The sequence below is a fragment of the Aythya fuligula genome, chromosome 3 (assembly GCF_009819795.1).
Source record: "Aythya fuligula isolate bAytFul2 chromosome 3, bAytFul2.pri, whole genome shotgun sequence".
Lineage (NCBI taxonomy): Eukaryota > Metazoa > Chordata > Aves > Anseriformes > Anatidae > Aythya > Aythya fuligula.
Window position 1 is genome coordinate 113557804 of NC_045561.1, and position 22248 is coordinate 113580051.

The 22248-nt window shown below is 43.8% G+C and overlaps 1 protein-coding gene across 4 annotated transcripts in view; it reads left to right on the forward strand.

The window, feature by feature from the left end:
* Positions 1–11838, forward strand: part of RUNX2 (RUNX family transcription factor 2) — a 148883-nt gene extending 137045 nt beyond the window's left edge. For all 4 annotated transcript variants that reach the window (XM_032184836.1, XM_032184838.1, XM_032184837.1 and 1 more), the window contains one exon: positions 11258–11838. In XM_032184836.1, the coding sequence (XP_032040727.1) occupies positions 11258–11736 (479 nt within the window). In that variant the 3' untranslated portion in view covers positions 11737–11838. The remainder of the gene's footprint in view (positions 1–11257) is intronic.
* Positions 11839–22248: the final 10410 nt, after the last annotated feature.

Sequence of the window (22248 nt, forward strand, 5' to 3'; positions counted from 1 at the left end):
ATTGAGAAGCATTCAAAGTTGGGCTGGTTGAAGCTTCAGCTCAACTTATGAATGGAAACGCTGTGTGGACAAGCTTAGGATGGGTTGTAACTTAATTTGCAGTAGCTTTCCGTAACTTGGTAAAAAAACTCAGGTTGGCTTTGAAATAAATGAAAAAAAAAATACACAGAAGTTTTTACAGTGGTTTTACAACATGAGTTTGAAAATCACAAATTGTTAAAGAGATGCAGTGCTGAATAGAAAAAGCGAATCAGTCCCTGATACACAAAGGTGTCCAGCAGTGGGCACAGCGCCTTGGGTCAGTGCTGCATTGCCCCGTGGGGCTCCTTTGCAGCGTGCAAGCGCTCCCTTAGCCTCCTGAATTCCTTCGGCCTCTGGGTCTGAGCCACACTGATGGACCTGAAAATCTTATCAAGGCTTGACGTTACAGCTGTTAGTGGTACTTAGGGGAAATGTGGTGTTCCCACCAGTCCCAGCACTGGAAGGAAAAAACCTCACTGTCGCTGGGCGAGTTATTTTCCACTGCTTTCACACCAACAGCCTATTTTGCCCGGTACTAAAAACCTTAACCTAAGATGGCAATGCCTGCCCAGTGTCTTCCCTATAATTTCTCTGGTATCCAGAAGCTCTCCATGTGTTAAGCACTCTAATCAGCCTCAGAGCTGCTGCTCTTGTGGTCTTGCACATTGCACATAGCTCCCGCTTGGAAAACAAGCAGTGGCTTTCAGCTGCCTTCCTACAGGGCGAGGTGTGTCTGCTCACCCTCCGGAGACAGGGGCTGCGTCCCGGGGAGGAGGAAAGCCAACGTCGTGGCCGTGGAAGTGGGCAAGGACTGAGGCTGGGGATGTCTCCTGAAAAAGAAAAAAAAAATAGTCATTTTGGAGAAGAGCATGTTTTGTGTTGTTTAGATGAGGGGATTTTGTCTTTTGTAAATGTCTGGGGGCTGGGGAGATGCCTTTTCTTCCTCTGTGTACAATATTGTTTAGTTCATGTCGGAAGGGAAAAAAATGGTCTATCTATGTCCGTGAGGCTAAGGGGATTTTTTGCCAGCAGCGTTACAATTTGTAGGGTTTGATTTTTCTCTGGAAAGAAAAAAAGAAAAAAAAAAAAAGGCATTTTGAGAACAAGGCCTGGGTAACCAAAATATGTTTGTTTTTGTTTAAGACGCTCAGTAGAGAAATCTTCTCTTGTCTATTGTTAAGAGCGAGGTCTAAATCAAAGGAAAATTCTACATATTCTAAAATATACAGACACCGCTTTGAAAGCAAAGCCAAGCAAAACTTTAAAAGAGACCTTCTCCTTGATGCAGAAGTTTCGAGTTAGTTTACTGAGCTGGGCTCCAGTGGAAAGAACAGCCTGAGAAACAAATCGCAAATCCACTTCTGGAGGCGGAAGTGGCGGAGAGCATTGTATTAATAGCACACAAGACCTTGCCACGGCGTTTCGAGTCCAGGGCTGAGCAGCAGCAGCAGCAAGGAAAGGCTTCGCCGCTCGTGGGGATTTTGTTTTCTGATTTTCCTCGGGAAGGTTTCAGCCAGCTCCAGACGGAGGGAGCTGAGGGCCTGATTCTCTCATGTTGGGTGGTCCCTCCTCCCACAAATAACCCTATTGAAAACAGAGGGACTATTTGTGGAGTAATTTGTTTGTCAGGAAAAGTAGGGGTTGTAGGATACGGCCCCAATTAGCAGCCAAATTCCTGGTTATTTTCTCGTGATAAAAACGCAGCGAGCTGTCGTAGAGATGCACGTCGCATCTCTCCGCTCGCCGTTTGAACTCCTGCCACTTGCTCTGTGCTCCTTCCTCCGTGCTTCCCACTTCCTCGCCATCCCAAACCGGTCCCAGCATCATGCTAGCTCAGTCGAGAGGTCTGCTTTCCTCCCAGCGGGGTCTGCTGTCATTCCCAGTCCTTCACTGTGCCGTTTGGGATGAGTAGGGTGCTGCAGGGACCGTCCCTTGCAGCCATCAGCAAGGGCATCCGGGGGCTGCCCCTGAATTTCACAGCCTCACCGCTGGAGCATGCGGGGCTGGCGATGTACATCATCCCGACATCACCTCCGAACACCCACCTCATCATCCCAGCCATAAATCCCCATTTTTAATACAACCCGCATATAACCAATGCCGCTCCGGAGGATGCCCCTCCTGAACACAGCCTTTCTCAGGAGATTTTCCTTAACGAACAGCTCACCACCAGCTTCGGAAAGGCTTTCAATTGCATTTTAATGTTATCAAAGGGCAGGCTCCCTGCCCACCCCACGCCAGCTCAGCACGCCCATGCTGGCAGGGATTTTGGGAGCTGCGGGGCCGCTGATAGCAGTGCCACCATTTGGGGGCGGGAGAAGTGCTCACGGTATTTGTATTTTTTGTGGCTCCCTGTTTTGATAGCCATAAGTCATTAGTGGTTTTTAATTTTTTTTTTCTTCTTCCCTTGCAACTGAAATAAGGGCTGAAAGGGTAGATTTGTCCTTCTTTTTTTCTCTCTCTCCCCCCCCCCCCCCCCTTTTTTTTTTTTTTTTTTGGCTAATCTGAGGCACGCTGCCACATCTGAAGCCACTTGGCTCATTATGGATTTCATGGAAACTGATTCCCTGAAAGTGTTTCCATATGTGTGTTCCCAATATATCCCATCCTCTTCTAAATGGGAGTACAAACTCGCACACGAGCTGGAAATGGCTTCAGGATGTGACAGAGAAGTCATATGACTGGAGTGGCACTGTGTGTGGCCCTTTCTGAAAGACACGGTGTCCTGTGTGCTGGCTCCCATCCTACAGTAGATCCAGTTTCAAAGACTATCTTCCTTCCCGGATTCTTAAAAGCTCTTAATCAAGAAGCAGCAAGGGATCCTCTGTCCTTCGTCCTCGGGAGGGACGTGTATTATTTGAACGGGGCTTGAAAAGAAAGTTGGGATGGGGAGGAAAAAGAGGGGCTTAAAGGGTGAAATTACAGAGAAATGCCAAGGGCTTCCCCCCCCGCCACCCGCCCCTGCAAAACACAGTTTCTTTTCGTCTGCTCGAGAATCAGATGGTATTTCTGAGTTGCTAGCATGCAGTGGAAAAGTACAATTCATGACAACATTGGAAACAAATATTTATACTGGATAGTTAAGGCACATTTTTCTGAAAAAAAAAAAAAGTAATGAAGTCGACTGCTAGCCCCAATGTATATTATCTTCCCATTCACTGGATTTGTGGAGGATTCTTGTGCTGACGCTCTCCATTACTGTACGTACATTCATCGCAGATCTCAGCCCTGTGGTTTCACCCCCTTGATGTATACAACTCTGTTTAGGTTGCTATCCAAGAAAAGCCTCAAATGTTCCCTCTGATGCGTTTTGTCTGGGACTTGTGAAAACCGGCAGCGGCTGAAATTCAGGCAGGAAAATCTGGGGAGAAGTGAATGGCGAGCGGTGCGCGCCTGCGTGCCTTTGTGTGTGTGCCGTGCAGCGTTGCAGAACTACTAAAGACTTATTTCCAGGAAATGTGATTTGCTTCTTGCTTCCAAAGTAATGCGTATATGGTGTGAGACTTTAAACAAACTTTAAACAATATTACCAATTCCTTTCCACGTGAATCACCCGAGACTGAAGTCACCAAGATGAGGTAGCCGTGACGGAGAGGTTCAGAAGCTCCCCACCATGCACGACTTGCAGGCCACAACCACAAGCCAAGAACGTTTTTCTTTAATATGACATTTTGTCCCCCTCGTGTGGTTCTCCTTAGAGAGGTGTGTGATTCCTGGCTAAGTGAAGTTTCACAACTGGCAGCATCTTTAAATGAGACACAGGTGACTTGGGCTTTTGCCGTGCTGCTCCTAATAGCACATCCGAGGGTGCTTTTTTCTGCCCAAGGGAGCAATTTCTACCCATTCATACTGCTAAATTTCAGATGAGCTGCTTCTTGAGGTACAGACAGCGGCGATCTGTGTTTGGGCATGCAGTGTGACCCAGCAAGGCTTAGGTGCTTCCAGAACATCACCTCCTTTCTGCACAGTTCATCCAGTCCAACCGAGTCCAGCTCCCATGGTGGAGCCCAGGCTGGAGAAGTGCAGAGACCCATTTTTACATTAAGCAATGTAACAGCTCTGCCTGGGAAACACTCTCCTTCTGTTGCACGAGTGGTTCTTTAATGGTCGATGCTAATTACGTTATTTATGGGGTGTTTCTCCCAGCAAAGAGCTTAGGTGCCGCACCATAAACTCCATGAAAACATCTATCTGTAAATTAATCCGTGGTATTTGAGGTGCCAAAGTCCTGTTACCTAAATACCAGGAGGCATGGGTTTAGGTGTGAGCTAAGGTGCAGAGGGACGGCCCGAGGAGATGTGCTAGATTTAGGTTCTCGTGTGTTGTGTGAGGCTCTGAAGGGGTTAAAATGTTCCCTCCTTGCCTGACTTTTGTGAGGCTGCTGTGCTTAATAATGCTGCAGTTTAAATGGTCCCAACTAGGCCTTGAAGTTAACACCTTGTTGAGGTGAAGAAAAGAGGAGGGGGGGGCAGTTCACACCTTTCCTGCCGCTATTGTTTGCAGAGAGACCTGCGAGGTGGGAAAAAAAATGCAAAAAATTAAGAACCTCCCTTTCCCCCCCTCTATTTTTTTCTGAATGTTGAAATTTTTATTGAATTAAAGGGTAGGAAAGGACATTTGAAAACACACAATTTCCGACCTTAAAAGCTTGCAAGCATTCAAACAAAGCACAGTCAACCCAAAAGTTGACCAAAAGCAGGTGGGCAGAGCTCTGGGTGCTATTTCAATGGTGCTGCATGACCCATGCGGCACATAGCCATATGCTTGGGAGGAGCGTCCCTGAGCTCCGGCATGGGGCTTGAATTTGTAGGATTCAGGGACTAACAAGGAATGGATGCACGAGGAGATGTCTTGGGGTCCCTGGGAATCACAGTCCCAAGCTCCATCCCGCAGTTGCATCCATACTGGTATGAAGCCTTTGGAGAACCAAAGACTGACCTGGAAGGAGCTGGGAGCAGGATCATGCTGTGTGTGATTCACTAAAAGCTTATTCACAGAGGCAGGTGACAAGAATTTAACAAAATGAAGAGCGAAGTAAAACTCTTCCCCTGATGGAGGAGCATACTTGGAGTTACAGCTACCAAAAAATCACTACCCCATGCAAACACATCAGAAAGAATTCTGGAGATTGCAAAACTGAGTGCTCAGAAATTGGGAAATGTCAGTGCTTACATTGCCTGTGCAACCTTAAATCAGCCTCATTCTGCTTATGCATTATATTACAGATTTTAATTACAGGATCACATGATACTTTTCCCACGGGATTCCTGCCTCATTCAGTGTGCAGGATGGACAGTGCTAACTTAATGAGCAGCTCTTCAATATTTTGTTTTCTTCTTGTTCTTTGCATTTCCCCAGGCTTTGCTTGTTGCAGAGCATTAAATTTTTCTCTGAAGAAGGAATTCTTAATTTCTTGATGGGCTTTGCTCTAATATTTCTGCCATGGCATTTGTATGCAGTTCGTTGCGGTGCAATATTCCCAAGAATGAAAGAACTTACTTAAAAAAGAGTACCAAGACTGACTCTAAGGTGTAATGTAATTCATTCCCCCTTTTTTTCTGTCACCTACAGCATGACATTTTTTCTGCATTTAACTTAATGTTCAGATCTGAGCTTCAGCTGCAGCTGTGAACATTTAGCACACGTGCAAATCAGCATCCAGCATCTTTGCTGGGCACAGAAACCAAGGAAAGGACTGGCAGTCACCACCTGTAAAAATCTGATGTAAAGAGATTTTGGCTGAGTCACGCTGGAACTGTGAGGCAGAAACATGCAAAAAGTCCCGTTTGCTCAGAAAAATAGTCAGGTCTCCCTGGTCTTGTTCCCTCTTTCAACAGTGGGTCTGGGAGATAGATAGATGTCTTTTTTATTACACGGCTCTGATACTCGTCCACAGAGGTCTGCTTGTGTGCTGCCTTCAGGAGGGATCGTGTAAAAGCAATAGCATGCTCCCCTGTGATTCAGTGCTGTCTCAAAATGCATGTGGAGAAGTAACTTGAACGCTGATATTTCCTACTTTTCTCATTCTTCACATGCTAACCTCAATGATATTCTTTAGTTTGTCCCTGGCTTTGTGTATAGTTTCTTAGATTTTTTTTTTTTTTTAAAAAAAGCAAACCCCAAATAACCCTTCCCAAATTTTCCTTGCAATATCACACAAACATCCACTCAAACCATCATTTATCTCCTTTTATGCAGGCTGCTGCCATTCCAGCTCATGGAGCAGCCGTTGGCAGTCAGGGAAGAACTCTTGGTCAGGACTGGTGTGAGGAGGGGTAGGGATGTCCCTGTGTGTCGCTAATACTTGCCAGCATTTCAGAAAATGAGACTCAGGACTCCTCAATTTTCTTGCAGTCTCTGGACAAGTGTCTTTGTGGGGACACAGTGTCTTCTGCCCATTTTAGGCAGAATGCTTATAGTTTGTTCATATTTAGCTGGATTTTCGTGGCAACATCTCTCACAACAAAAGCCACTCCTATTCCAAAGTTCAAGTCCTTACTTCAAAGCATGGAACTGGTACAGCTTTTCAAAGGGAGACTTCTCAGAGTTTAAGATTAGTAAAACAATATATTTTTCCCAGCAGAAGAGTTTCAGCTGAAATTTTAAAAACAAATAAATGCATAAATCACAATTTAGCCCGAGACAGACGCCCAGCATGGACAATTTCAGCCAGAACATTTAAAGTTTGGCAAAGCTGTACGAGACTGAAAATCGTCTCATAATGTGAAGTGTGTGGCATGCTTCATACCAGGCGATTTTATCAGCTGTAAGTAGTCCAAGCTGCACATACAATTCATAGACGTAAATGTTAGGGGAAAAAAAAAAAAAAAAAAAAAAAAAGCTGTGGTAGAATAATTAGAGCTATATCCCAGCTTGAATCAAACAAATGAACAAAAAAAAAAATAAAATTTAATATCTACTTCATAAGACTTAGCACTGAGGTTCCCCAAAAAGACAAGTGGATCATTTAGTTGCTGGTAAATATTTATGGAACTGAATTTCCTTGAGACAGTCTGTTCAGTGACTTTAAAACACCACCACGCTCTGTCTTCTTGCATCTTGTGATGCATTGACCCGATGTGCTAGACATTTCCCTGTCAGACATGCGAAATAAACCAAGGGGTCCTTTGTCTTTTTGCTAATGACTTTATAGCATAAAGCGACAAAGCAAATTGCAGAAATGATAAAGAAATTGCAATATTTGTTAGCTACAAACTTACCCTACAGCTCTTTAAAGCTGACGTCAGCTTACTGTGCCCACAAGGAGTTAACCTATCCACAGGACGTTATGATCTTTAATAATTGGAAGTGATTGGCCAAAGTGCTGTAAACCTGGCAGAAATTTGTTGCCTTGTTTTCTGCAAACCACAAGCACAGCGTATTAATTGAGAAGTGAACATTAACTGGCATTAGCTGGCATCTGTAAACTGAAAGAGCGAAATGACCACGGCACTCGCTCAGCTCCGAGCTGCAGAGCTGCAAAGCTGCCACAGGTAAAACTGTCTTTTAAAGGCGAATGCAAAACTATTTTAGTCGGCTCTTGGCAAATCCCCAAGTCTAGGGTTTTTAATGAGGCTTCTGCATCAAAATAAGTGAAACCACATGGAATTTTAATTGTTCTTATTCTAAATATGAAACACACTGGTGAAGTATTCTTGAATCTAGTATCGGAGCATATATATTGGCACATTAACGTTACCACGTTTCTGCTCTAAGCATGTATCTCTCAAAAAACCTGAGTGCCAGGTTACCTTAGAGAGGAATCTAGATTTTAAAAAGGTTTACCCTGTGCTCCTTCAGAGGTTAAGCTTTTGCATGTGAAACATGTTGGTTTTGTGTTGTCAAACGCTGCAAATTGATCAGCTTCTGAGGGGAAGAGAAGATCACTCTCTGTGCTTGTTGTCGTGTTTCTCTTTCGGGCAGCATGGAAGAAAGGCGATTCTTTCTACACCACTGTGGTTTCGCAATTTTGCGGCCATGGTGAAGGGCGGAGGATCTGTGCTTCCCCCGTTTAATATACGCTATCACGAGAGTGGGAATTCATAGATGCAAATTATTTTCTTGCTCTGACAGTGGAAAAATTAGCATAAATCTTTAATCCTGCCGGGGAGAGGAATAAATAAATTATTTACTTGCGCTGTCATGTTGCTATATTGCCGATCAACACTGCTGCTTGGGTACGAGCAGATATACAAAGATGGGTGCCGTACCCAGAAAAGCTGCTTGTGTTCCCAGTCCAGCAAAGAGCTAACCATGCATACATGAATATGCATCTGGTGTTTGCAAGTTAGAACCAAAGTCAACCCTCACACAAGAGAAAGAGGGAGCCCAGAGAAGAGGGGGAGGAGGGTGATACAGCATCAGTGAGATTGCCAAGCAGTGAGGATGGCGAGAAGCTGACTTTTAGAGATGACTTTTTAAATAGTTTCCAGCCTCAGTTAGAAAAGAGGTTTTACAATATGAATCATAGAAAACTTCTTCGGGTCTCCAAAATAAATATCTTTACACAATGGCGATGTAGAAGGCTGAGGGAGGAACAAAACCTGTTGCAGGGTGTTACGAAGATAGCGATAGGTATTTTGGCAAAAGTGGGTTAGAGACCTGAGTGTGCAGGAGTGGTGCAGACACAGCTATGAGGCAGATAAGAAAGGGCAATAGTTATTTGGCCTTTGGGTAAAAAAATAGGATTGTGCTTTGCACAGGCAGTAAACAGTAAAAAGAAACAAGCGTAAATTTACTAAGTATGTAAGGAGGTCTGTAGCCCCATATTAGAGATGCTTGAATGTGGTGTGCACAGTCCTGGTCATACAGGACATGCGTGATCTGTTGGCAGCATCCAGCTGAATAATGTTTGGATCTAGCCCCGAAAAGGAGATCAGCTTTTAATGTGTAAGACTGTGTGGATAGTACTGTTATTAAAATGAAAAAAAAATGTGTCAGCTGCAAAGAAACCAAAAATGCCAGTGCTCTTCTACACCCTTGCGCTCATAACAGGTCTACCTTTGATTGTAAAATTCTTGTTTAGCTTCTATTGGGGTAAACTAAAAGCAACTCTGTTCATGTTGAGAGAGTTGCAATAACAATTAAAAAGAAAAAAAAAAAAAAAAAAGGAGGGGGGAGTAAGCAGTAGCAGATTGAAACTCGGTATTTTGAGCAGCTGGGGAAATTATGTTCTAACCCTATATTTCCAGATACATATCAGACCTGTTCACAATATACAGGATAGTGTTCCAAAATTACAGCTTTGAATCTGGGTGGTATCGCCTCTGGCTATTGTTTGCAGTTGGGAACGAAAGAAGTTGCATCAAGCAGCGGAGTGTTTGCTGTAAAGGTACAAGTTATATTACATTCCACGCTGCTGTGGTTTCAGGGCTTGATGATGGAGACAGACCCATTCACCCCTAGGTCACTGATTCGGTTCCAGATAAAGCTAATAGTAATCACATTGTCATCAGGAGTTAAAAACGGGCTTTTACTGCCCATGTAAAGCTCCATGCTCGCGGTGTCTCGTGAGACGGCGTGTTATAATCCCCAGGTTTCAAGCTGCGGGAGTCGGGCTCCTGGCTGGCAGCGGCCCAGTTCCTCCTCTCTGAATCCTGCCTGTGCCGGAGCTTCACTTTGTCCTGCTGCTGCTTAGATATTGTCTGATACAGCCTTGAATTGATGGAGTAGGCTATGTGGGCTGGCAGAACGGGAGAGAATTGTGGTTTAAGACACAAAACGCACCACACAAGGTGGCAGGGGCTGAGTCTCTTGCGCACCCTGGTATCTGCAGCTCAGATCCCAAACCCGTCTGCAAGGAGGAGCAGTGCTACATCCTGCGCTGGGCTGTGAGGGGTGTTCCAGTGCTTAGTAAATCAGTTTGGCACCTACAGGACCCCGCGTTTCCCTTTAAAGCAAATCAGATTCAGCAGCTTGGCAAGAGGTGGATCTGAAGGCTCGTAAAGCTGTAGACGTGTCAGCTGGGAAGCGCAGGGGGAGCCGATTTGGCGTCGTGGGTTTTTCCTTTCATTACATCCCTCTCTTTCCATCTTTCTGTAGATATGCGTACATGTACCTACTGCATATTGGCTGAAGCAGTTGCCTCTGTTCTGCACCGTACTTTTCCACTGGGCTTTTTCTATTTCTCTTTGTCCCTTTTCCCACACCCTTATGTTTCCCTGCTTCTCTGGCTCGCGGCGCAAGCTTCCACCAACCTTTTTTTCTGCTCCTGTCCACCCCGCAGTCTCCTAAGCAGATCACCAAGCTGCTAACGTTTGCTTTCCAGTTCTGCTCCTAAACTTTGGCCGTTTGATGTGGGATTAGGAATTAGGCAAAATGAGTTTACCCATCCCTGTTTTGTGTTAGAATCAAATTCGCAGTGTTACCATCCAGACGTTTACAGTAGCCATAAACTGTGTGGTCTTTTTTTTCAACCAGACTGCACAGGCTATATAGGAAAACAGCTTCTTTCAATAGCAAAGTGAGTGCTGGGGTTGTAATTTTCCACAGACTGCCCTGCGAAGTAAAATTTGCATCTTTGCTATCAGCTCAGTGGCCGGGCCCACTTTGAAACCCTTGAGACACAGCAAATGCCATTTGTCAGCCCCCACCTAAATAAGTCGCTTCGAGGCAAGAAGCGGGGCTCGGTCACCCCCGGTGTAACTCCACTGGTGTCAGTGGTGCAGCTCACTCGGTGTTGCCAACTGCCGTACGTTTATTACAAGTTGCACGATAATTGCCCTTTTTACCCCAAACCCCAGCTCCTGGAGGCGCGTGCTGAGGTGGGAACCCCAGCTTTTCGCATAAAACCAGACCTTGGTTTCCAGAGAGGCCGCAGCAAACAGCTGGATCCACACGACCCAAGCGCACCCTCAAAGCTCAGAAAGCAGAAGGCAAATCAAATACAAGTCCACGTTTCTATTTTTGGCTCTTTTTCAAACTCTCAATTTTTGAGAAGTTTTTTTTTTTTTTTTCCGGGCCTGACTTGTGACCTTGGAACGCTTTGGGTTGGCAATGCCGCTCCCTCCATTGGCATCAGGGGAGTCAGACTAGGGATGAATTTGGCCCAGCACTTGTAGAAGAGAGATGTATGACTCTGTTCCTTGCAATGTGTTATTTGATATGATCTACTGTTCTTTTGGGGGCCAAAAGAAGTGGGTTTTCTTAAAAAAAAATAAAAGAATCTATCATCACTTGATACAAAAAATGGTATTTACAGAATTGTTTTCCCCCGTCTTCTGTTATAATTTTTTAGGTGCTTCAGAGCTGGGCCCATTTTCAGATCCCAGGCAGTTCACAAGCATTTCATCCCTCACTGAGAGCCGCTTCTCCAACCCACGAATGCACTATCCAGCCACCTTTACCTATACACCGCCAGTCACCTCAGGCATGTCACTGGGTATGTCCGCAACCACTCACTACCACACCTACCTACCACCACCCTACCCCGGCTCTTCCCAAAACCAAAGTGGACCTTTCCAGACCAGCAGCACTCCATATCTCTACTATGGCACTTCGTCAGGATCATACCAGTTCCCCATGGTGCCGGGAGGGGACCGCTCCCCCTCCAGGATGCTTCCTCCATGCACCACCACGGCCAACGGCAGCACGCTGCTAAACCCTAACTTGCCCAACCAGAGTGACGGTGTGGAGGCGGATGGCAGCCACAGCAGCTCCCCAACCGTTTTGAATTCTAGTGGCAGAATGGATGAGTCCGTTTGGAGGCCGTACTGAGATTTCTTCTGCCCGGCCCGACCTCCGCGAGCCAAAAAACAAACGGTCGACTAACTACGAAGTGCCTGGTTTTTGTTTTTGTTTTTATTCTTTTTTCCTAAAAAAAAAAAAAGAAAAAAAAAAAGGAAAGATTTTACCGATATGTGCAACTGTGTAGATGGGATGATAATGGCCATAAATAACACGAGAGTTACCAACACACCACCACCCATGTTTCAGATTATGTGGATCAAAGCACATATTATTTTTTTCTTGGAACCATTTTACCTTGTTTCATATTTAAGATGTACTTTTTACACACAAAAAAAATCCCCCCCACCTTTTTTTTTTTTTTTTTTTTTTTTTTTTTTGTCTGAAGTGTTTTAATAGCGAGTTCTTTTGCCAATGAGGAGAGAACGGACTCCCCAGCTATCAGGAGAAGCATGGTGATGCAAGGCAAAGGCTGCATTCCCTTTTATTTTTTAACAACTAACCATGAACTCCAGATACAGTTGCAATCATACAACGTACGGGACCCTGCTCACACAAGTAGTGCAATTCAACTGGCTTGTATTGGTGCACATAAAAAGGAAAGCAAAGATCAAGTTGCTTCCATTTTGCCGTGATACATTCAGATGAAAGTAGCTGTCCCAAAACTCTGTCCAAGCCTTGCTGCAGATAACAGTTGGAACTTCTCTGTGTTCATTGCTTTTTTAGTCTGTTTTGTTTTTTGGGGGGTACTTAACAAGAACAAGTTTTCAAGTTAGTCTAGACAACCCTGGGGTTTCCTTTTTGCTTTTGTGTCCATTTGTTTTGCCTTCGATTAGCCAAAAACCAAAAATAAAACCCAAAACCTTTAAAAAACAAAAATAAAATGTTATTACTTATGCAAAATATGAAAAAAAATGGCAATATATATTACTAGAGCCAAAATGGTATACATAGTATTTGTGTTTGGCTATGTTCTTTTTTATATTTTTTTTTAAATTATAAGTGTGTAAAATTTGAGGTTGTTTGCTAACATGAATCATCATATAACTTTAAAAGAATATTTATAATTATTTAATGACATTTGGACCCTTTAAACGTTTCTTAATGTAATGATATATCGACTTCGGTCTCTAAAAGTGTTTGTTTTTTTTTTCTTCATCACATTTCTGCGATGGTGTAAACCTCAAAACTTGACCCAACTCTGAAAAGCAGTTCCAGTGTGAACCAGTTTACAATGTGACTTAAAAATGAAAAACCCAACCCAAACACATCCACATCAAATGTCTTTGGATGTAGGATCTTTTTATATAACTTATGAAGGAAATATTGTGTTTAAAATATTTTATTATCTGTCTGGTTGCCTTCAACACAGTCTTGCCTTTTAATCAGTAATTGTGGAGACACTGGAAAAATGGTAGGAAGGATGAAATGTTTTCTACCCTTCCCCTGATTTCTTTTTCTCCCAGAATTTTTTGCAGAACTTCAAAATTTGAAAGTTTTCATATTTAAAATGTTCTGACAACACGATTTGAACTCTGACAGACTTTTTTCTCCAAAGAAATATCAAAATCATTTCAAAAGCTGTACTTTAAAACTAATCATTTGTTAAGTTTCTCAGAAATGGGAGTAAGGGAGAACTGGCATAACTTTTTCCTCCCCTTGAAATTTCAACCCATTCTATGGAATAAAAAGGTTTAAAGCTGAGACAGAAACTTCCCATCCTGTTAGGGAATCACCCATCATTAGCATTAAATGCTAGACTCCTAAAGCTGTTGTGTTTACTTTGCCATACTAGAAAAACAAGCACAAGCTCAGCAATACTCGCCTCCTCAAACCCAATGCTGAAGATAAAAGTCACTTTAAAGCCACCCCGGGGCTCCCAGGCATGGTGCACCCACACGGAGAGCAAATTGCACCCGAACCCCATAGCCAACCTGTCTGCTGCCCATGTGTCCATTGGAGGGGCCCACATTTTGCCCACCCTTGGTGGAACATTAAGCATGTGCTGATGGGGTTGCCCAAGTGTTGCTCTTAACCCTTCAAAAGGGCTGTGACCAGCTGGCACCCAGCACCCCCTTCTTCCCCTGCCTTCATATAGCCATAACCAACAGTCAGGTTGATGGTTGGGCTTGATGATCTTGAAGGTCTTCTCTAACCTAAATGATTCTGATTCTAAGCATCCTCCTCAGGGGCTGCCAGTCACAACGATGCTCCTTGGCTGTACTTGGGTTACCTCCAAAGTATCGCAATAAATCCGTGGTGGCCATGGCCGTACAGAGCCAAGAGCTCATTGGACACCACAGCCACCATCACTGTTAGTTGATAGCAAAGCTGTTAAACTAAAACAAGTCATCCTAAGCATGGTACATTCCTCCAATTTGTGTGACTATGTGCTCTTAAAAAAAAAAAAAAAAGTCTTTGCCTTCTAAAGGTTGTATAGCAAGTATGCTTAAAGTATAAGTAAGACACTTTTTTTTTTTTTTTTTTTTTTTTTTCTAATAGTTTTCCTTCAAAGATGGAAGCTGTAATTGATTCTATTTATTGTTGGTTTGTGGTAGCTTGAAGCATACCACTGTCCATTTATTTGTAACTGTAAAATACGTTTGTTAGTCTCAGCAGCACTTAAAAAGCCAGTGTCTGGTTACACATTTCAGTTTTGTTTTTTGTTTAGTAAGCAAGAGAAAAAGATGTACTGCCAGTGCAAGCTGTTTCCTATTTAATAAAAGGTACTATATTTGTACATTATTTGTTATTGCTGAGAAGGGCTTTTTAAGGTTTACTGTATGCATATTAAGTAATTTTTAGGGTGCTTTTGTGTTGAAATGTTGTTAGAGTGGCTGCAGGCAGCAACCCAGATTTTTTTTTTTTTAAGACTTTGTTGTAAAATTCAAGCACTTGGTTTTTGTTTCTGGATAAATCCAGCACAGACCAGACTTTTGTTTTGCTCAGTACCGACAGAACTCTGCTTGTGTCCCCACGGTTTTTGACCTGGGCCATTGGGGACAAAACGTTCAAAACGTCTTCTCCACCTGGTTGAGGAGCACATGCCTGATCCCTGCTCTGGGCTTCCATCACACCATGCAGGCAGATATCTGACTCTGCCTGCTTGAGCAGAGAGATAGAATGGAAAGGATTTTCTAAGCGCTTATGGATGGAGGAGCACCAGCCTGTTGATTTTCGGGAGATCCTGTGCTCCTGAAACCTTGTGGTGCCTTTGAAAAACCTCTCCCTGTCCATCAGACTGGCGAATGAGGGAATTGTGCAGGCTGACACAGAAATGCACATCAAAGCTTTTTGAAAATGCTTCCAAGTCCACTTGGAAATGCTTTTGATTCAGGATTTCAAACCAAAAAAATATAAATAAATAACAATAATAATATTAAAAATAACAACCAACCAACAACCAAAAACGTCCATTATGTAGTTAACCTTGTGAGATTATTTGACATTTTGCGAGGTGCTTAGCATTGACAGAAAGGAGCTTTCTCTGAAAGGTACGACAGCCCTTCCCTTTTGAGTGGCAATCTTTGGCACTGGTCGTAGATGTAAAGATAAAAAATTGCCTTTGTTACTCTCCAGCTCTCTTATCCTACCAAAGACTTACTTCCAGCAGAACAGGCACGATGTCCCTTTTTGCTGAACGGGGGATTAAATCCTCCTCCCCATCCTCCCGAGGCTAACCTCATTGGTGTCAGTGGGTTGGGACCAAGGATAAAACAATTTATTCTACTGACAGCGTCCTTAGCGTGGCACTTGTCATTTCTCTTCAAAGACCAGCTGCTGTGTCTTTCGTAGTGTTGACCTTCTTGCCAGCAGCCCCCTGAGCAAGGGTTTACCAGTTTCGACAGGTGCCATCTTGAGTGGGGGAACTTTTGCACTTTCACACTTAGCAAAGCAAAGCTCCGCCGCGGCTGGGGGAGCCTGCTGTTGAACGCAGACAACAAGCCATGAACAAAAGCAATAATTAAAACCTGGACCAGCCATGAGTACAAGATCAAAGAAGCCCAATTCTCTGAACCCCTGAATTTCTTCTTGTTTTTCTAAATATAATGCATTTCATTCATTTCATTTTAACATTTTCTGAGAACTTTTTAGATGTTTGTTTACTTCCGTGTTTACAGATAACTCTTTGCTTTTTTTTTTTTTTTTTTTTTTTTTTTTTTTTTTTTTTAATGCAGTACTTTTAAGTATATCAGCCAAAACCATACTTTTACAGTAACTTTTGTTTTAGGTAATGAGTGACATTCCATTTTTTTTTTGTTGTTAAATATGCTTTACCAGTCTTGAATTTCTGCTGGAACAAAATATTTGTAGCATTTTGTGTAAATACAAGCTTTGATTTTTTTATTTTTTCAAATGCTGTCACCGGAGATTTGCTTTTCATGCACATATTGTACAAACACATTCTGCTTTATGCCACAGACGATGATTGTGGATCAGTTTACTTCAACTTCAAAGGGACTATTTGTATTGTATGTTGCAACTGTAAATTGAATTGTTTGGCATTTTCTCATGATTGTAATATTAATTTGAAGTTTGAATTTCATTTTCAATAAAATGGCTTTTTTTGTTAATGTTCTGCTCTGCTTCTTTTTCTTCCACTATCTCCTCTTAGCCACGCAGCTCATTTTCGTGATCAGGCAGGGTTGGGTAAAGTCAGGATGCAGTAGGACACAGTACTGGCCCTTCAGTAGTGGCCCCATCAATTTCTGCATTGCTTAAGTTTTCAACTGAATATATAAAAATAAAAATAAGTTTCCAGGTCTACAGGTGGTAAAGGACACCTTCTAAACCCGACCTCAACTGTTGCTCCTTTTCCTGAGTCTGCAAACTGTGAAAACCCATGTTTCTTGGGAGACTGCATCTTGCCAGGCTGTTAACTCTGAAACCTAACAAATGCCATTAGCGGGGACATTCTGGTGCAGTGGGTCTTTGAGCAGAGCTTGGACAAGGACAAGATGGAAAGGGTTTCCAAACCGGGAGGAGGGATTTGGGTTTATGGCGCTTTTCCAGGATGGGGGCAGCACTATCCCCACCTCTTCCTGGTCAGGCCTGAGGAATGCAGTTACAGATAATCTTGTGATTTGCATGGCCCGAAGCAAGAATAGTTTCCAAGCAGCAAAAGATATATGGATAGGGAGGAGGCTGGGGAAGGAGGTTATTTCTCCTCCAGCCTAGTGTCAGGGCTAGGGGGAGATGCAGCTAATGAAGGTGATGTTAAGTTCACCCAGGGCTCTCTGCAGGAGGAGAGGAGAAGACAGGACTTGTTTGCAAGCTTTGTGCCTGGTTTCATAGTAAGTTCATATCCTTTCTAGCTATTTCTTGAGTCTGCAAAATAAAAAGGAACAGTAGCACAGAGGGGCATGAGATTCTGTTCATTGCAAGAAACCCTTAACTCTGAAGTTTAATGAGGGAACTGGAGTGTCACTAACACTGATTTTGTAAGCTCTGTTTGCTTTACCTACACACTTCTTATGTGGTGGTTGAAGACTGAGATACTCTTTGGGGGGTTGAGAGTACTTTTATCCCAGCCCATAACCTGGGTCTTGATTTTAGGAAAGCTTTATTCACGAGTGAGGAACGAAGCAAGCCAGTCAATGTCATGTGGTGTGCTGCTGTACGAGTAGTTCTGGGGAGACTTGTGCTATAAATATTAGTGTTAAGCCTTTCTGCTGCCCTCCCATATACAGGTTAACCCATCCCAGCTAGTCAGAGCACAGATGGAGGTTCATTATATTCCTGCTTTCATGGTCCAGATGCTCGTAAAAAGAAATTTTCTCCGTTTGGCCGGTCAGTGGAGGCCCAGGGAGGCTGTGCCACCTCCATCTTAGAAGGTTTACAGGGCCTTACTGGAAGAAGCCTGGAGCAATCCAGTCTGCCCCTGGAGCTGAGGCTGTCTGAGCAGGAGGTTGGGCTGGAGACCTCCCGTGGTGCCCTCCAGGCCTCATTATCCCATGGCCCCGTGAGTCAGGGGGTGCTCCCTGATGCAGGTAGCTGGCTAAGCTAAAAGCCAATCATGTTATTGTATAGATAACGTATTCAGCTAAAAACACCCCCAAAAATGAGCTTTGAGAGGATGAAATTCCTGCATAAGTGGGCTATCTAGGAGTTATAGCAATCCTTCCATCTTTTGCTGATTTCTGGCACTTTTTCTCTGGGATATCTACAGCACACGTGGTCAGCACAAGGGCTGGAAGAACAAGACCGTCACTGATCCAGGACAGCGATTCCCACATGCTTTCCCCTCTTTGATTGTGTCAGGGGTGTTGCTTTTGAGTCATTTACCCTCTCGCTGAGGTCACTCTCATTGTCATGCCCTAGCCAGAACCCCCTTCAAGGCAAAGTGACCTGTGCTGGTCAGCCTGGAGGACTGCCCAATGTGAAGACGTGTGAAGTAGGGGGAAAGACCAAATTCCAAGTATTGTTAGGAAATATGATTTAAAGATGCTTCGAGCAAGGAATAATGATCATTGTCTTTTCTACCTTTTGGTGTCAGTAAGCAAACTCTTGCTTTTGGGTTGTGAGGGTTGAACGAGGACTCCAGAAAAGCTCTGGAGCCAGGCTTTTGCTTCATGCAGAGGGCAACATCCCGCTCTGCCTCTCCCTCTTGGCCTCAGTTTTAACTTTTTAATTTCCTGTGGCTGTAAGCAGCACCGGTGGGGCTCAAAGCAAGCCACATGTTGGCAGCCACAGGCCTAAATCAGTCTTTTCTGTGCCTAAAACAAGCTCTTGGGGAGGAACACAGGGGAGATGGAGTGGGGTCTGACTTTACAGCTCAGCACCAAGCCCTACGTTGGCACCAAATAAAAAAGTTCATTACACTGCTTAGTGGAGGAAAGGAGGAAATAACCTGGGGATATATTCGGGGATTGACATGAACGATCTAGTCACGTTCTGCATGGCCAGGAGGGAAGTAATCAGTATTTTGGGGTGAAATCCATTCCCTAGGGGACTGTTCATGGATGGTCAATACCATAAGCCATATACATGGGATATGGGATCCGCTCTCTCTGGATCCCACATCTGCATAGCAGAGGGGATAGTGAAGCACTGGGAAACAGCTTCGCAGTACAGGCACTCAGCACATGATTAAACACTTGCAGAGAACACCCTGAGAGTACTATTCTCCAAAAATAGTTATTGGACAGGTTATAATTACGGGAAAATCCACTAGAAACCTAGAACTGGTGGATGAGTGATGGGGCTGGCTGTGGTGGATAACATTTTGGGAGCACGTTGAGCATTTCTATTCAACATCTTGAAGGAAAACCTTTAAAGTGAGCTTAAATAAAAAAAAAATAAATATGTAGCATTTGAAAGGGCTGTCTTTGGCATTCTGTAATTGTATTTTTTCCCTGTGGATCTGATGGTGCGATATCAGCCAGGGATGCATGGGCATACAAAGAGAAAGCTGAAACTTCCAAAAGCGTCTGGTGAGCTGTTGCATTGAAAAGAAAACAACTTGGGACTTATGAAGTAATTGAAAATCGAAGTTATCACTTCTGTTCTGACTTGCTTTCACACAAAGGAATTGCATGTACTATTTAGGGTGGATGCGACCTGTGTTTCTAAGGTCAAGTAGTCTTGAATTTCCCTCATTGATACTAATTCCTAGACTTTATCCAGCTAGAGCTCTTTATCTCAGCTCTCTGAAGCACTCTCTGACTTCTCTGTGCTCCAGATGCTGTTACAATTGGAGTGGGAGAATAAAAGAAAACCCCTATAATTATATTTGTAAGATGTTGTAAAGATGACACAAACTACCTTTGGTTCTGCAGCTGGGAAATCTCAGCTTCATCTGTAATTTTCCAGGCAGCTTTGGACACCTCTTTTTATGCCTCAGTTTCCCTAAACATAGAACTGGGAATTTACTATATTCTTACTTTAGCAGGGTGTCCCATGCACTCACTGTTTATAGGAGCTTTGAACTTTTTTTGTTGTTATTTAGCTCTTTTTACTACAAACCCAATGTTTGGTCTCACACCATTGGACAGTGTCCTTTGAAACAGCACATTTCTAAACCACATGTTTAGAAAAATTGACCCAGTTTCCAGACTGCTGATCTGGTCAAAAAACAATGCGGAGCTAAGGCCAAGTTGTGCTGTCTCAACAGATTTCCTCGGCATTTGCAGTGGGGCAGGGAAACAAGCAGAGAGGAGCTTTGGGCTGCGGTCCGTGAGCGCGGCGCTTGGCCGCTCCCTCCCGGCAGCTTTATCGGGATGAGCAGCTGGAGCTCGCGGGATGTCCCAACACTTAGAGGAAAGCAAACAACCCCTGGTAAAGTTGATATGCTGCAGCAACTTGCCACTGATTAATGGGACCGCCGGGCCAAATGCAGATGGTGATTACGCCAGTAGAGATCAGCTGAAGTCCCTCTATTAATAGCCCTGCATTTTTGGATGCCAGCAATTCTCAGCCCACACATGTCAGTGTTATCAGCGAAAGATCACTGAAATGCTGCTTGGAAAGAGTCTCTGTGGGTCTCGCAGTCCTACAGAGGCTCTGTGCAGGACCACCACCACCAGATCTGCTCACTTTGTCCAGTGAGTCTTGTAAATCTTTTGAGCAGAGAGATGGAGCCGGGGTTCCGGCAGGACATCCCATTCCCACTCTTCTCCCACCACCCACCCCAAACCTCCTGAAATGCACTCTGTGGCTTTTCCCCTGGCTCCTTTCCCTGCCTGTGGGTTTGGGGACGCAGGTTTTAAAACCTCGTTGCATGTCTATAGGAGGCTAATGCTTGGTTGCCTCTCCTTCCCACCCCTTCATCTGTGTTCTTGCAGGCTCTGACTTTAAAACCCTTTAAAAAAAAAATTCAATCACAAACACCGAGACAGTCAACCCCACGGATTACTTGCTTTTCCATTTCTGCCATTGAAAAAAAAAAAAAAAAAAAAAGGCCTTAGTAGCTTAAAATGATGCTGTTGCATCCCAGAGCTGTGAGGTAGCTTCTCCCAGGAAAGCACAGCCTTAATCCCTGCCCAGGGCACTACGGCATGTGAGGAGGGTTTGGAAGTGCCAGGAAAAAGGCATGAAAAAAGCAGTGGCTTTGTCTGCAGAGGGGAAAAAGGGAATGAGAAAAACAAATAGCAAATAACCCAGACAGATCTCTAGAAACCTGACGGTGAAGGATCTTTCTCCCTTCGTTGCCAGTTGTGGTGTTCTCCTAACTAAGTAGGATGTCCTCATCTTTTAATAATAGCCAGCCCAGATGCTAATGTCTATTCTGCAAATGCTGCACAAGTGAGAAGGAGAACAGCTGATTTCTGTTAAGATGAACACCAGAAGAATAAGCCAGAAAGTATGAGAAATCTCCCGAGGTTTTTCTTTGTAACCCCCTGTTTGGCAGCTGGATCGTGAAACCAGGACTGATATCGAGCCTCTACTTCTGTCCCTCTGCTGCTCCATGCTGGGGGTGAAGGTGCATTTTTTCTGCACTGCTCACAAATTTTGAGGAACAAACAGCAGCACTAGCAGGAATTTTGCCCACAGCCTGTGGCTTTTGCAGAAAAGCTGTAGAAAGGACCAGTCGATGAGAAGTTTGCTTGACATGCTCCTTGCCACAGAAATGGTAACGTGGTGGACAGCGGCCAGGGGTTTAAACTGGCGTCTTTGTTCCATTTTTTTTTCTACTTTCCCCTCCACCCTATTTTCTTTCCTTAGTCTGTCTTATTTGTCTGGAAGAGAGTACTTCACACTACTAGATAAAGACAGGATTGTCTTTTTATAAGGTATTGTATTGGGCATTAAGAAAGATGTCTCTTACTCCCCTCATACCACTCCTTCCATCATATTTTCCTTATTTCCTTATGTGATACCCTCCAGGCAGGGATCTTGAAAATCACAGTAAAATCACTCATGGTTGTAATGCACTTATAGGTACTGGATGGAAAGTGTTAGAGAAAAGTAGGCTACGAGGTAACGTGATATCTCGTATTTCTGCAATGGGTCAACGACCAAGAGGAAAAAGACGGGACAGTGCCTCATGTTCACACATTTTTCTCTCGTGCTGAATGGCAGTCCTCGAAAACAGTTCCTAGAAACCAGGGAAAAAAAAAAAGAAAAAAAACACAATTGTGAAACGATAGGGAGAACTCATCCAATGTTTAGGATTGCCGGCTAATGACTGCAGATAAAGATGTTTACAGAGAACTTGTGCAACTCTTATCCTTGCCAGTGAGTGAAGGTTTAGTACGTGCCGTTTCAAACTTCCCCGGCTCCGCCTGACAAAGAGGATCCCCCCAATTGCTATTTTCATAAGTTTCCAATTAGAAACTCATTTCAGTCGCTCTGTTTAACAGGGCACATGGATGTTTTTTTTTTCTTTGTGTTCCGCATTTGTTTATTAAAGATACTTTCTTCGGGATCAGAATCACAGAATCACAGAATTTTCTAGGTTGGAAGAGACCTCAAGGTCATCGAGTCCAACCTCCAACCTAACGCTAACAGCCCTCCACTAAACCATATCCCTAAGCTCTACATCTAAACGTCTTTTGAAGACTTCCAGGGATGGTGACTCCACCACTTCCCTGGGCAGCCTGT